The sequence below is a fragment of the Rousettus aegyptiacus genome, unplaced genomic scaffold (genome assembly GCF_014176215.1).
Source record: "Rousettus aegyptiacus isolate mRouAeg1 unplaced genomic scaffold, mRouAeg1.p scaffold_m13_p_5, whole genome shotgun sequence".
Lineage (NCBI taxonomy): Eukaryota > Metazoa > Chordata > Mammalia > Chiroptera > Pteropodidae > Rousettus > Rousettus aegyptiacus.
The window spans coordinates 7081997-7097688 of record NW_023416308.1 but is presented as its reverse complement, the minus strand read 5'-3'; the positions used below and the strand labels follow the sequence as shown (position 1 = coordinate 7097688).

The 15692-nt window shown below is 63.6% G+C and overlaps 1 protein-coding gene across 4 annotated transcripts in view; it reads left to right on the top strand.

The window, feature by feature from the left end:
* The window catches only part of RBM19 (RNA binding motif protein 19), a 108119-nt gene that overhangs the window by 70845 nt on the left and 21582 nt on the right, over nucleotides 1–15692 (top strand). For all 4 annotated transcript variants that reach the window (XM_036220601.1, XM_036220600.1, XM_016157480.2 and 1 more), the window contains exon 22: nucleotides 5887–5992. In XM_036220601.1, coding sequence (XP_036076494.1) covers nucleotides 5887–5992 — 106 coding nt within the window. The remainder of the gene's footprint in view (nucleotides 1–5886; nucleotides 5993–15692) is intronic.

The window sequence follows — 15692 nt, the reverse complement described above, 5'->3', positions numbered from 1 at the left end:
CGCACTGAGGCCTCCGTTAAACAGCTCCCAAGGCCATCGCCCCTTGGGCAGAGCCAGCGCCACTCGTAACCGGAGTTGATACGCACTCGCAAGGCGGCCCCGGGGGGGGGCAGAAACAGCTCGCCTCCCGTACGCGGCAGGCACGGCGGCGGTGAGCCTCGGCGCGCGCACCGGCTCCCGTGGTTCATCGTCAGTCAGACCCCTTTGGGCGGCTGGCGTGTCTTCCCTGCCCTCGAAGGAACGGACGCGGGTGCTCGGGACGGGAGCACGGACCCCCGGGGGCCAGACACCCCTGTGGTAACGCGGGCTCGTCGCACGGGAGAGCGTCCTCGGGGCAGGGACAGAACGTCGGCCCCCAGGAGCGACCGAGCCACCGCCATGGCATGCGCCTCGTAGGAGACGATCCGGGTGGAGAACAGGACAGGTGCTGAGGGGGGTCAGCACGCTTCCGGTGTGCTAGGCAGCCCCGGGCCCTAGAACGGGGAAGGGAAGACACGTAAACGAGCCGTTTCAGACCAGTGTGACGGAGAGTGGCCCGTGAGGTTGAGGAGCATCGCTAGGCGGAGAGGCCACTGAGGCCTGCTTGGGAGGGCAGCATCTGAGCCGAGCTCGCAGGTCAGGGAGTCGGTTGTGGGACCGTCTGGGGAGGGAGAGTTCCAGGTTACGGGAAGAGCAAGGCCAAAGGTCTCGAGACAGGCAGAAGCTTGGTGGCTTCGGGGACAGAAGGAAAGCCTCGTAAGGTTGATGGTTCGGACACGAGGCTTCGGTTTGTACTCGCTGCAGAGGTGGGAGTTTTGGATGGACCTCCGTCCGCTACGGAAATCGCCTGTCACAGATAGGCATGGGTTTGTCCAGTCGGCCTGTCTGTCTGTCGCTCTGCCTTACCATCGGCGCCCTTAGCCGCGTGGCGGCTCTGTAAAGAGGGACGTCTAGAAGGAACAGAAAGAAACCTGAGGTTCATTCTCATCACAAAGCCACCCCTCCGTCCTGCAGAGGCCACCATTGTTCCGACCCTGGGTCCCCGGGGTGGCAGCCATGAGTTTTCCCCTCAGCCCTGCCCGGAGGGCAGGCGGGAAGCTCTGGTGCCAGCAGACTTCCCCATGTGACTCGGCGCCTTTGCCGGGATCCCGGTCGCTGTTGCAGATCCGAACGGGAGAGTGATGAGGACTTCCGTCCTGGGCCCCGGGAAGCCTGGGACCCGGCGGCCGAGGCTCCTCGGAGTGCGCCCCGCCCCCACGTGGTGTCAGCAGGCGGGCCGGAGGGTTGGGCCGGCCTCCCCGCCTGCTCCTTCAGCGCCCAAACCCAGACACCAGAGCGGCTGTAGCGTCGTCGAGCTAGGCGTCTCTGGGGGGCTCCCTCTGCCCCCCCCCACCTTCCTCTCGCTTGCTCCCCCGAGCCCCCCAGCCCACCACTTCAGCCGAGCAGGCGGAGGGCGACTCATCACTTTTCAGTAGCGGAGCCAGAGCCCCCGAGGAGCCAGAGCCCCCGAGCCGTTGCCACCCAGGGCTGCAGCAGGTCCGGTCAGGGGGCACAGAGTGCCCCCCCCCGGGGGAGGATACCCCCGCGGGCACGCAGGGCGCACACATGGATGCGTCTGCTTTCACGCCTGTGTGCAAACACAATTTGCATGCCCAGACTTGTTTACGAGGGCCAGGCGTAATTGGCTTGCCTGGCTCAACACCTCAGCGCCCCCCTCCCACCTCCCCTCCCCCCCACCCCCCACGTCCCTCCCGCCCGCACACACCTCGAAAGAAATTAGAAACGTGACAACAAACTCCAGTTGTCGCAAACCCGCCACCAGCCATGCGCACTCTGCTGGCGGAGGGGGCGGGCCTCGGCGTGGGGGAGTAATTGGTGAACCCGAGGTGAATGAAATAATTGGAAAAGTGAGGTGTGAGTTTGTTACTGAAGTGTGAGCGTGGTTGGGGGGGCGGGGTGCAGGGAGGAGGGCCATGTTTAAAAGCCCGCTCTGTCCTCTTTATTCACAGCTTCTGATACAGTAATTGCTATTTTGTGGTTTCTATTATCTACACAGTGGGGCGCGCACGCGGCTCCTCCCCCCAAGCGGCAGAGTCTGGGCTCAAGGGGGAGGCTCCCGGGTGTCCTGTGATTTTCCTTCCTCCGCGGGCCCTGGTGGCCCCTGCCCAGCCTCGCCCAGGTGGCGGCCTCTGCCCCCGGGAGCCACGGGCTCACACCCAACTTCCTAACTGAGCCGCTCTTGAAAACGACTCCGTGGACTTTGCTGTCAGATAAGAACCTTAGTAATGGCCGGCACTCACATGCCGCTTATCTCCAAGGAGCTAAAGGCATCTCATCGATTTTCCCCACCAAGCTTTTCGTTTCTTTCTTCCATTCTCATTCTCTCTCGAGACCTCTGCGAGCTCCTCAGCGCCAGCCTTCTGCCCTCCCTGCGGCTGTGTCGGAGCCAGAGCCGCCCCCGTTCCCGGCACCGTCCTCCAGCCGGGAGGGGAAGCTCACCTGGCTTTGCGTCCCGGCCGCGGGACCCGGGCTTCGGTTTTCCCGTTGGTAAGGACAGAGGCGGTTGTCGCACCGGGGCACGATGTATTCGAAAGGCCCAGCGCATCGCGGGCGCTCGGTCATTGGCAGCTGGGGTGGCAGTGGCCATGACGGTGCTGTGTGGTCGGAGCCGTTCGCTGCGGGGGCTTCGCAGTCCTCAGGAAGCTGCTCGTGAGATGTGACCCTAACCTTCCAGGCACCCCGCAGGCCTCAGCTCTCTCTCGTCCTCTTCTCAGAAGGTAGGAGAACGGTCGCCATCACCGTCTCCCTGGTCCCCTGAAGCATAACGAGATTTCAGAAGCTACCAGGGTGTCGGGACACAGCATTTCATTCACCCCGCAGGTGTCGGCCTGAAAGCCCCAGACGGCGGCCGTGACCTCCCCACGACTCCCCGGCCGCCTAGGCCGGGATCCCAGCTCCCCGATCTTCGCCCGCGACCCCTCGCGGGTCCAGGGCGCCCCTCCGTCACGGCTCCCCGTGCTGAGCTCTCGCACGCCACTTCTCCAGGCCACGTAAGCACATCTCCTCCAGCCTCTCCTCATCAGCTTTTTTCTCCACCTTTTAATTATTTTCCTCGCCTTTCTCCGGACCCTCAGCTGCTTGCCATGCACGAAGCATCCACAGCGTGCAGTGCGCTGCGGAGGGGGAGGAAGGCACCTCTCGGTCTCGCTCCCCCTCTCCCTCCCCCTCTCCCCTTCCCTCCCTCTTGCCTTTCCTCTCTCCCTCACTCGTCTTCTCCCTCTGTCGTTCACGTGCACGCACACACATAGACCGGCTCACTAGAAATCAGGCTGAGAAGAAATCTGAGCAGAGGCCATCGAGACCATCAAGCGACGGGGCTGTAATCGCTGTGGGCAGAGGCGGGAGCTTTGCACCTGGCATGGGCAGAGGGAACTAGGACTCAGCCTCCTTTGTCTCGAGGTCTTGGGCAAGTCACTGGACCCCTGAAGATGACGCGGGGCATTCCCAGCCACCCCCACATGCGCCCTTCCCGCCTCGCATCAGACAGGGCCAAGCCTCCGGAAGAAAGAGACCCCCATTCCTGAAAGTGGGCAGTCTTCTCCACACAACCAGGGCGGGGGCGCAGAGAGCTTAACGCCGGGCTCATCCGGCTTCACGTTCTGGCCCTGCCACTTCCTGGCGAGAACCGCGACCTCCCTGAGCCTCAGTTTCTTCCTCCGTAAACTGGGGGTGGTAAGGCTCAGAGCTGTCATCCGTGCTGCTCGCGCGCACCCCCGGCCCGTGTCCTGTCTCGCTCGTCGCAGCCCCCTCTGTGGGGGGAGCGTACCAGCGGTCGCGCGTACCCTCGGGGCTGCCGTCGGCCTGTCGGTTCATTCCAGAAATACTGCCGGGCGTGCGCTCCGGTCCAGGCACTGGGCTCCTCACCGCAGTTCCCGCGATGAACAAGCAGTCATGGTGTTCACTACCCCGGAGCCGAGTTCCAGCCCCAGGGGAAGGCGGAGAGCTACGCAGGCGTCTCCGTCACAGTGGGCCCCGGCTGCTGGCGGGGCGTCCGGCCCAGCTGAGGGCAGCGATCAGCACAGGCTGCCCAGGGCAGGCAGTGGCGAAGCCGAGGCCCGAAGGAACCTGGAGGCTGGGGCAGGGGTGGGGAGCGGTCAGAGCGGCCAGCACACCGCAGGCTGTCTGCGACAGTGCACCTACAGTACCTCGCGTGGCCCGGGCACACAGGGGGGCTCCCCAAGGCTCCCTGTGCCCGTCAGCCTTCCGCCGGATCTGAATGCTGGCAGACCCCGGTCCTCCTGGCCTTCGGATGCACCATCCCTGCCGTCCCCGTGGCTCTCTGAAGCACTCGGAGCCAAGGGGCCATTTATCTGAAGGTGCCTACAAGGAAACTCAACCGTCCCCTGCCTTCTCTGGCCAAGGCCAGCCCTGGCAGAGGCACGGGGACTTCCGTGGAGGAAGAGAGGCAGCGTGTCTGTCGTGGGACCCGTCGGCCTTTAGGTGGCAGAATAAAGCAGGGTTTGCAGGCCCGACACCTCGGCTCCCCACCTCACCTTCTTCAGCGTCCCCACCTGCCCGGCGTCTGGGCCCCCACCGGCCCCCTCCACATCTGCCAGGAAGACGGACAGGGCTCCACCGCCCATCCCGTCCAGCCCCTGCCCTCCCTGGGAGGCTGGCCTTGTCACCAGCAGCCCAGTTTCTGTCACCTGCTCAGAGAGGCGCCGGGAGGGGGGCGCGGAGCTGCGGGGAGAGCGCCGTGCAGACGTGCAGATTCATTTTGAGGACTCATAACGCCGCATTTACACACCGCCCTGCCTTCAGAAATTGGGCCAGCAGATGCCTGGTCATGCCGGCAGGGCTGCAGGTTAACGCCTCGGATTTAGCTTATATCATTTCACGAGCGCTTACGGCCTTTCCTGTGTTTCCTACCCAATCAGTCTTTGGCCCCGAAGCATCCTAGACCATCATGTGTACGTGTGTGTGCCCAGGCGCCCGCAAGGATGTGGAGATTTTCAAATAAACTAACACCTCTCTTCAGATGCCGTGCACATTAAATATTTATCGGTAGCAATTTGCACGCGTGGATGTGATAAATGGACCCAGGGTGCGGCGGGGGCACGGGCGCGAGGCGGGAAGGCAAGCGAGGCCCGGTCCTTTTGTCCGAGAATTTCTCTGAGGTTTGGCCGGCAGGAGGAGTGTGGGGGTCCGAGCTGTGTTCACCTGTTTGATCCCTGACAGGCGGAGCCAGGCCATGTCCTCCTCCAGAGCTTCGCCTGACTTTGGCTTGGCAGGGGAAGCCCAGAAGGAGGGGCAGAGGGGCTCAGAGGGAGTCGCCCCGTGTCATTAGAGCACCGAGCACCGAAGATGATCCAGCCCGAGCCCCGGGTCCGGGCCCAGGAGAGGGGCCCGTCCTGCTGGTTCGGCACAGCGTTCCACCGCGGGGGCGGATTCGGCTCGGGGGACCCCGCTGATCCCGAGTCCGGAGCCCCAGCTGGCACGCACGAGCGGCCCCGCGCCTTCCCCACCTGGCCACACGCGTACAAGGCAGGACGCCCCCTGCCAAATCACACTTTCCCCACGGGCTGGGCGAGGATGAGCGTGCCAGCCGGGCAGAGAGGGCCTGGAAATTCTCCGTCAGCGTCTCCAACACAAGCATCTCCTCCGTGCCCAGTGTGTGGCCGGGGCCCTAAGGAGAAGGCCGCTCACGCCCCCGAGCAGGCGCTGGCCAGCCGGAGCCGACACGCGTGTGCGTGCACATGCGTGTGTGCACGTCCTCGCTGCGCTTCCCTGTCCGGGTGGGAAGGGGCGAGCGTGTGGGCGTCGGTCCGGACCCCCTCCCTCCCTCCCCCCGGCCCTTTTGTGGGCCATCGATCCTGAAACGCCCTTGTGTTCGCTTTTTGTTCTTAGCACCTTCGGGGAGCTGAAGACCGTGCGCTTGCCAAAGAAGATGGCCGGGACAGGCACACACAGGGGCTTCGGCTTCGTGGACTTCCTCAGCAAGCAGGACGCGAAGGTGAGCACAGGCCCCTGCCCGGCGGCCTGTAGGAGAAGCTCGTTACAAATGCAGACGTGTTACCATCCCGTGCGGTCGGTCTCTCTCTCTCTCTCTCTCTCTCATATGCACAACATCCTTGAAAGAAAAGACCCTGGGCCTTGAGTTTGGAGGAAGGGACAATTCCGTGACCTGCTCCCTCCCCTTGTCACATACACAGGGACCTGGGACACGAAGCAGGGAAGTAGATGGGTTTCTCAGGCCTCCCCAGGTCAGACAGGAAACGGCTCCGTCTGTCATGGAGTCCCCCTCCCCCAGAGTGGCCAGCACGAGAGAGGGTGCAGAGGGGGTTCAGGGGACAGTGCTTCAAAAGGAGACTCCGAGGCACCCAAGTGGGAACCCGTGGGGACACGACTTTCCCTTCATCCTTCCCGCTGGTGGCAGGCGAGGCAGCCTCTCTGAACCAGAAGGAACCGACTGGGTCCTCACCTGGCCCAGCCGCAGACGTGGGGGCAGAGGCTGCGGGCCTGGGCTTCTGGCTCTGTCCGTGGTCGCGGCCCTCACGACACCGGGTCCGAATCCCCAGGGAAGGTGGCGGTGATGCTGCCGTGTGTCGCCATGGGCCCCCTGCACGGGCCCGTGTCCTCAGGCGGCCTCTTTCCTCTCTGGGCCTCGTCTTTCCTCAAGGGTACAGTGAAGTGACAGGCAGGTCCCACTGATGGCCGGGCCCTCCGCAAGTCAGCGTTGCCAGAGGCCCAGTGGGCGGAGCTGGGGGTGACTCCCTGGGACACAGCTGTAGCTTTTGTGAGCCCTGGGAACGTGCACAGGCAGAGGGGCACCCCCGGGACCTCGGGGAGCCTTGCCAGCCACCTTTGTCTCAGCATCTTGAGCTCGAGTGCCTGTTTTGTTGACACGTGGCCGCGTCTGCCCAGACATCTGCTCCTCTTTCTTCTCGGCCGGCAGCCTTTCCCTCGCCTGCCATGCTGACAGCCGGGGCAGCACCCCTACGTGCAACAGGCGCCTTTGGGTCCCCACATTGGCTCAGACGGAAGTCGGGGGGACAGCCCTCCACAGCAGCTGGCAGCCCAGCCTTCCTGGCCCTGCCCCATGCCTCAGTTTCCTCATCTGTCAAACGGGAATGATACCGGGTCCCCCCCCGCAGGGCGGAGCCAGACGGTGCGCGTGACACCCTGGCGCCGGTCCTGGCACACGAGTGAGCTGCTTCCTCCTCGTTTCCCCCAGCCCAGGTCCCCGCGGACCCGGCCGGCCCGTCCACAGACAGAAGAGCAGCCCGGGCCAGTGTGCCCTGCACCATGTCCCCCCGCACGCTGGGCTTCGAGGGCATTGGGCCGGGAGGGTACGGAGCCTTTGTCGTGTTTTGCATCGAGGTTCCCGCCGGAGGCCGTGACTGGGGGAGAGCTGGGGGCTCCACTTCCTGCCCCTAAGGAACGTGTCTCGTTAAGGGCCAGTGTGGCGCCAGCTGGTCGAGCGTGGACTTCGAGCCCAGGCTGTCCGAGTTTGAATCCTAGTACCGCCTCTTACCGTGCTCTGTGACCTGGGGCGAGTGACTTCCTTGCCACGTGCCTCAGTTTCCCCCGTGGTGAAATGGTGATAGGATTTTTCTCATCGAGCGGTGGTGAGGTTTGGGTGCAGTGCCCAGTCACGGAGCAGGGCCTGGCCCGCCCGTCAGCTGTGATGAGGAGGATGGCGGTGACAGTGGTGACAGTCTGAAAAGAAGGGATTTGGGGAAGGAGCAGAGAGAAAAGGCCTCAGTGACTCCTGAGCTAGAAACCATCTTTCCACACCGCGCCCCTCTGCAGACTCGGTGCTGTGGTGAGGGTGTTGACAGGACCCGTGGGGCCTGGCGGGTCAGGCCCGTCACAGGCTCGCAGCGCCGAAGTCCCACACACCCTGCCACCAGGACGCAGTCGTCCTCGGAGCAGAAGCGGGCGCCCAGGGAGGCAGCTCGGGTGCCCGGCCGGCCTGCGTGCCAGGCGGTGGGCGTCACTCCTCGCTCAGCTCCCGGTGGCCCCGCCGCAGCCTCCTCTGCCCACACCTCGGCTCCAGGAGGAGAAGGGGCGCCAAGGACGAGAACTCAGCCCACGGCCCCTCCGAGACTGGCTCTCGCTGCCTCCGACAGGCAGCGCCCTGGCCGCAGAGCGATTTGTGTCCCCCGCCATCCCCGCGGCGGGCAGGCCAGGGGCCCCCCCGCGCGCCCCTCTCTCCCGCAGGCTCCCTTTGCTCTTTTCGCCTCCCGGGGAAGCTGCACCGCCTCCCCCTCCCCTTCTCCCCGTCTGCCTGAAGAACTTATTGTCTTCCGAGTGGAGCATCCGGCGCTCTCCACTGACCCGCAGAGCCGAGCGCGGTGCACCCTGGTGAATGGCGCTGTGAATATTGTAAATATCTAGTTAGCTCGAGGGTGGGCGCGCGTCACAAGAGGGTGAGCGGTGCTGCCGGAAGACACTGCGCGACACCCTGCGGGGCATGGGACCCCCAGGGCGCAGAGGCGCCTTCGTGGTCCCCAGCTCTCGGGGCAAACGAGCTTCCCGAAGCGGCTCTCCTCCTTTGTGAGCGCTCTGTGGAAGGACCCCCTAGAAACCTCCCCGGGGCTCGACGGCCCCCCGCCCCGCTCGCCCCCTCACGAGAGCTGTACTGCCATTGCCAGTCTGGGTGCCCTCCCGGGGGGCCCCAGGCCATCCCCAGCCCGGGGGGAGGGAGAAGGAGAAGGGAAGGTGGGGGGGGCAGGCGTGCGAGGAGAGAGGCAGGGAGAGGGTACAGGCTGGTCGGAGAGCAGTGGAGGAGCCCGCGGCTTCCGGGCAGGGCGGAGCCAGGGCTTGAGCCGGGCGCGTTGGCTCCCAGTGCAGTGCTCGCTCCTGGCTTCGCCGGCTGGCAAAGGAGAGAGCTCAGCCCCGCAGCAGCACCGTCTCTGCCTGGCCCCAGGCAGGTGCCTTCTGAGTCCCCGGCCTTCCTCTGTGACGCCCACGCTCCACCCCGTGCATCAGCAGGACGCCCACTGTCCCGCAAGCCGCTGCTGTCGAGCACACACCTCACACCTAGGAAGAGGCTCCGAGCGGGCGGGCGTCATGGTGGAGCACGGGGTAACCAGGCAACTGATGACAATAGGCAGAGGCTCCCGCGCCCCTCTGCACTGGCTCCGTACACGATGTGCACACTGCAGGCGCATGTGGCTGCCCGGCCTGCGGCAGCCCTGGGACTCAGGCGGGAGAGTCGCGTAACTCCCTCCCCAGGTCTGCAGGCAGCACTGAGCTCCCTCTGTGCCGCCGCTGCCACGCCTGCCTCTGCAGCCGGGACGCGAACCCGGGGCTGGGTCCCGGCCGGCCGCCCTCGTCTCAGCCTCCGCCAGCCAGCATTTTCTCCCAGCCTCGGACATTCCATCAGCCCCCGATGTCCCGAGCCATAGGTGTCATTCCCTCTGAAAGTGCCGATACTATCTGAACCTCCAGGTGTGACGAACCTTCCCGCACATGCTGGAGAGAAGTGGAGGGGGGACGAGGGTTGACGAGGGCAGACGGGAAGTCAGAGACTCAGACGCACCCAGAACGCAGTGGGATTCCCAGGTGCGTGGCTGTCTGTAATGTCTCAGCCGCCACGTGGTCCTCTGGGCCCTGGTGGTATTTCTGAATGGGCAGCACCTTGGCGTTGATAAAAACTACCAACTTCTGAAAGGCCATCTTTGCCAGGGACAGTGCTGGGCATTTGTGTAGGTCGTTTCTGATCTTTGGGGACTCCAGGAAAATAGGGGGTAGGAAGCCATATGACAGATGGGAAGACTAAGGTTCAAAGGGATTAAGTCCTTGCCCGGGGTTATACAGCCAGTGCCGAGCAGAGGTGGGAAACCACCTGCGTCTGTCTGACTCGGGACTTCCTCTCGCCTTTCATTCATCTATCCGCTTAGAATGAGGGCCAGCCCCCTCCAGTTCCCCCACACCCATCGCCTCTCGCCCAGCCCCTGACGCCTCACCAAAGAAAAGCGCTCGCCACGCTAACGCTAACGGCATTTTGGAAGACGCCCAGCAGGTCGTTCCTTAAAACATCTCTTGGGAACCAGCCCAGGATGGTGGCAGCTCCTCCCAGCCCTCAGAGAGGGAGTGGACATTCCTGCAGCAGCCCCCACGGGCACACACTGTCCCCTTCCAACCCGCCCACCCCACACAGCAGCTTTGCCTCGAAGGCAGCAGCATCCCACCGGGCAGGTGACCTGCGGTTCCCCGGCCGGTGTGGCCATCCCCGCTGACCGAGAGGCCACCGGTAGCCACGGGGTTCCTTTTAGAAGCCGCAGGCTCCTCTCTCTCCACCCAGACCAGGCTGGTCGTGGAGCAGGAAGGGAAGGGCCACGCGGAGGGGAGGAAAGCGAAGCCGGCACCGGAACCTCGGCTTTTCCCCGCGTGTGCGCCTTTAACGCTCCCTCCCCGAGCCCGCGCCCCTTTGTACTTTCGCAGTTACAGCTGTTTTTATTTGCCGCCGCTGCTGTTGTTTTAAAAGGTCTATTTTCACATGGAACGTTATCCAATTAGCAGAGCAATGTGTCGGCTTAAATAAACACTTGGGGGGGCCGGCAGCGGGCGGCGTGATGGCGGCCGGCGCTGGCAGGCAGAGCCGCTCTCTCGGCGGTAAGCAGGCGCAGTCATCTCGGGCGGTGCGGCCGCGCCGGTTAGTGTCGAGGCGTGGGCCACAGCCCCCCCCCCCCGGCCCACCCCGGTGGGGGCACGCTGGGCATTTGGGAGCGGCTCCCCTTGGGCCTCTCCTACCCACAGCCTTGCCTGGCTCATTCGACCGAAGCCAGACCTGTGGTGACATGGTGACGGGCGAGCCAGACAGGGCTGCTCGAGGCCGCGCTCAGCTGTGTGAGACGCACGGGAACCGGCGGGAGCCGTCAGCTCATCCGTGTGCACGTGCGGCACTCAGTCTGCATCGCCGAGTGTGAGGAGGGAGAGGGGGCCCTGCGGGGGTGCGGCTGGAGTGAGGGGGATGTCGGCCCACGGGGACGGGGAGTCGCGGTCCGGGTCATCCCCGGGCGGCCCGCGTCCTGGACAAGGCGTGGCTGCGCAGCGGTCAGCCGCGTGGCCTATGGCGTCTTTCCTGCCTCTTTCCAGCTGTGTGGCCGTGGACAGGGGACTTCATGTCCCCAAACCTCAATTAACTTGTCCACACAACAGGAAGTAATAACGCCGCCCCTTGCCACTCTCGCGAAGCTCACACGCGTGGAGTGTGTAAAGGGCTGCACACGGGCCATGGGCCGGAGATGCTGCGGTTCTAAGTCGGGTCTCGGTTGGTCTTGGTCTCCTGAAATGCTAACTGGGAGCAAATTCGGGACTTGAGATTTGTCCTCACTTTTCCGTTCAGGCACGTGTGTTAGACCCGTGCCTATGTTTCAACTGAGGGTTTTGCCTAATTCCTGTCGTCAGGGCCTGGGGGTAAAAGAAAAGGTGTTTGAATCCTGAGCCTTGGGTATTCAAGGCAGGGACTTGGGCTCAGCCAACACATTTATGGGCAGGGAACCTGGGATCAGGATGAGCAGGTGCACATCCCTCGTGACCCGGTGTCGCAGTGCCACGGCGCACCTGTCTGCGGCCTGTGTGCACTGCGGCCTCCCCGGCCCCTGTGAGATCAGGGCGGGGGGAGACGGGGCTCCGGGCGCTGAGGAGGGCTGGGGTCCGAATGTCCTCCTTTCTGATTTATCAGGAGGTCAGTACAAGCACCAAGGAAAGGCAAGGTGGTCGCTTTGTCCCCCACCACGGAGCCCAAGGCCACTACCAGGCCACACCTCCTCATTGCCATATGGCTTGACCCTGGCTACCTGGAGCTGGCACTCCTTCCCTGTTGCAACAGCTCTTTTATCTCTCAGAGGTCAGAGACGGTGTGTCCCCTTCATGCCCCCTAATGAGTCCTCCAGAGACGTTGCGTTGGATTGGGCTCAGTAAATGACGGCATTTGCGAATGACCGAATGGAAGAGACATCTGTGCTTCCGAAAGACTTCAGGCATGACGGCCTGGAAACAGGGCCTGGCATTTCTTTTAGAAATGTCCTCAGCTCCACGGGACCACGGCTCGGAATGGAGCAGGGTGCCGAGTGGGGGCCCATGATCAGAGTCACCCCATATTGTGCAAAGAGCCCCACTTACGGCGGGGACCACGTCCTGCCCAGCCCCTCCCCCTGTGGAGGCCAGAAGCAAGCTGCAGGGTCTGCCAGGAGCTGGCCTACAGGACTCCGGGAGAGTGGGGACAGGAAGCCGCCCTCAGGGACACAGGAAACAGCCCGCGTGGCAGGCCCTCCTCCCAGCGGTCCCAGCCGGGCCGGGGCTCCCATTCGCTTTGCTCGGTCCCTGCGCTCCTGGGCACACGTGCTCATTCTTGGCCGGCTTAGGTCACGCTTTCGCCAGGCAGCGGGGGCACAGATGGCTTGGGACAGATTGGCGGTGACCACGTTCAGGGAGAGTTGACGTCCGCCGAGAGAAGAAGCCCTCCCACTCTGCAAGACACGGAAGAAAGGGCCAAGAGAGAGCCCTGGACTTCGGAAGACGGGAGGCCCGTCCTCGGCTCTGCCCGCAGCCTTGGCCCCTGGGGACGAGAGTCCTACCAAGGGCGTTGCCAGGAGGAGGAGGCCCGTCTCCAGGGAGACCTGCAGAAAGGTCAGGCCCGGCGCCTGCCCGGTTCTGGAGAGATGGCTGCCAGGCCTGGTCACAGCGTGGCTGGCACTGCCGTTCACCCTCCTCCCTCACAGGCTTCCTCCCCCGGGAAGGCAGAAGAGGCGGCCGAAGCTGGTGCTGCAGCGCCCGTAGTCAGTGGCTTAGGTCAGAGGACATGAAGGAGGTGTGACTCCAGGACAGCCGAGCCAGAGAACCAGATGCCGGGGGTGTTCCCGGACCCCAGCTGGCTGCTCAGGGCGGTCCCGGTCGGCCCGAGCAGGGCCAGGGCGCCGGGCCTGCTGTCCAAAGTGGGAAGTCCATCTGCCCTGGGTCAAGGCAGAGACTTCGGGCAGCCATCTAGGTCAGGAAACAGAACCCACCCCCAGATGGTTCCAGTGAAGAGGGATTTATGGAGGAGTAAGTGGGACTCGGACTCGCCAGAGATGGCGAAGCCCCCCAGGACCTGTGCAGGAGCTGTCACCCCCTTAGGCTAAAGAGATGCTCGAGAGAAAGGTGCGAGCCGGAGCTGCCAGGGAGGGAGAACGGGCAGGAGCTGCGGTCCTGGGGGAGGGGGGAGCGGGCGAGGAAACGCCCCCACCCGCTCCTCCCGCCCTCCAGTCCGCCCCGCAACTGCCGCCTCCCGTCCGCTGACCCCGAATAGAAACCCGGGGTCAACGAGCCCTCGGGGTCAGCTCCAAAAGCGCAGAGAGCGGGGACGGGAAGAGAAGCAGAAATAACCGGCCCTGGCCCATCAGGTGAGAACAGGAAGTGGCCCCACGGAGCCGGGGTCGCCCCTTGTGTGGCGCTCCCTTTGCCAAGGCCCCTCAGAGCTCCGTCCTGGGTCTCAGGCTTCCGCAGCGACGCCCCTGACACGTCCGGTGGGTCGTCGTGTCCTGGTGGCAGAGGCGCCGGTTTCCATCCCACGAGGCCCCGCAGTCACCTGCGTTGGGAGCAGGGTCTCTTCCTCTCTGTGTCTCAGACCCAAGAGTGTCAGGGTGTCCCATGCGTGTAGACAGTCGAAGGTGAGACACACTCGTTTCCTTGCCGTCTTCCTAGTGCGAATGCAGGGTCTGAACGAACTGTGGCAACATATCCAAACCAGCCCTCCGTCTGCAGCCAGGACCAACCTAACCGTCCCTGCCCGTCTGGAGACATGTTTGCGAGACCCGCAGAGAAGGAGACGCAAGTTTACGCTACAACATTTACTGAGCACAGTGTCCTGAGCATCGCTCCGAGGGTAGCAAGGATAGAGGGCTCCCCTTTGAGGTTCACGGCTGAACCAGGAGACTGGCACACGAGCAGGTGTACAGGGCCCAGGGAGGGCACCTGGCCGCAGCAGGGGCGAGGGGAGCAGGGCCTGACCGGCAAGTCGGCCGTGATGAAGGGAGCCCTTCCGAGGCCAGGGCGGAAACACAGAGGCCCGGGGACAGAATGTACAGAAGCTGAAAGGGAAGGTACGAAGGCAGGCGGCCTGCCTACAGACGTTGGCCAGCACCTGCCTTCGGGGAAGCACAAGGAGAATGTGTCATGAACAGGTTGAGGTTATTGGCAGCCAGGACGTTTATGATCCACAAGAAGGCCCCGGAACGCGAGGGAGGAGAGCAGGGCTCAGACGCAGGGTTTGGAGAGACGCACGGGGCCAGGAATGTCTGGGCGTCCACTCGCCCTGCCGGGACGCCCAGCTCTGCCCGGACGCTGGGCACCCGCAGACGGACAGGCTTCCAGGGCTGTTTGGGTTGGTGCGCCGAGCCCGGAGCCGAGGTTGAGGGCACTCTCTCTGGGGAGAAGGTGGCGCGGGTCTCAGGGGAGTCCGGTGTAGGCACAGAGAGCGGGGAGGGAGCTGCTGCTGGACTACTTGTGCCTGGAACCTTCCGTGCACTGCAGCGTCTCCGCCTGCACAGGCCCGAAGTCCCCAGAGGCCCCGGGCTGAGCCTTCCCCCCGCCCCGCCCCCCCATGGGTGCCTCAAGTATAACAAACTCTGTTAGGCTCTTAACAAAATGCAATTACTCCAGATTGCCCAAGGCCATTTCAGCCCCGAGGGCAGTTTGAGGCCGCCACGTTCCCACCACCAAGGCAGTGGGCGCCCGGAACACAGCCTGATTTCACGTTAGCCCGAGGGGACGGGAACTAGGCGAGGTAACTCTGCTATTTCTGGAAAACCACATGTTGTGCTCAAACTGCAAATAACCTGCAACCGTCCCTGCTCTTCGAGGTGATAATGGGGAGTCGAGGGCAGACGCCGCAGTAACCGCAGCCAGCACTTGGCGAGACACGGGATGTGCCAGGCGGCGTTGCGGGGGTTGGCCAGTTCGTTGAATCCTCCTGTCTTTTACGAAACCGAGGCTCAGAGAGGTTAGGCAGCTTGCCCAAGGTCACACAGCTCGTAAGTGGCAGAGCAGAGATTTGAACCAAAGCGGCTCGTGTTCAGAGCTTCCGGTCTTAACTGCTGTTAAAGCAATATCGGAAGGAGGTCGAGAGAGTTCTCAGCCATTCCTAGAGTGAGTGGAGGCCTCTGCAGGCTCTGGGTGACCAAGGAAGCCCAGAGCTGAAGGCTGGAGTCGGAGAGGCCGCGTCCGGGCGTCTCGCGGGGCCCGTCTCCCAGGCTCTGTTCCTCCATTCTTCCTCTGCGTTCCGGCGCAGCCTCCACCAGATGCAGCCTCGTGGCCGCCCCCCACCCGCCCGTGTCCCCCGGGACCGCAGCTCCTCGGGGACCCTGGCGCCAGGACGGGATACCCACCGCACCAGACTCCCAACCAGTTTCTCCTCCTCGTCCTAAAACCCCAGCTCTCCCGATCAGGCTGTTTGCTCTGCCTCACCAGCTGAGAACGCGTGTGTTTTAAAGATTTGAATGGGCCATTTCGGCTCGGAGTCCAGATGCATCTTTATATCCGCGTGGAAAAAAAAAAAATGCAGAGGCTCTGTTGGCAGTCAGAAAGAGTTTTTTAAATTAAAGTTTAAAAAAAGGGGTGGGGGGAGAAAAAGTTTCCTGCACCTGGCCCTTCGGAAAAACACCGAGAACAAAGCATCTCTTTAATCTGGCTACGCGTCTGGTTTTAAAAAGACGTGTGTCCCG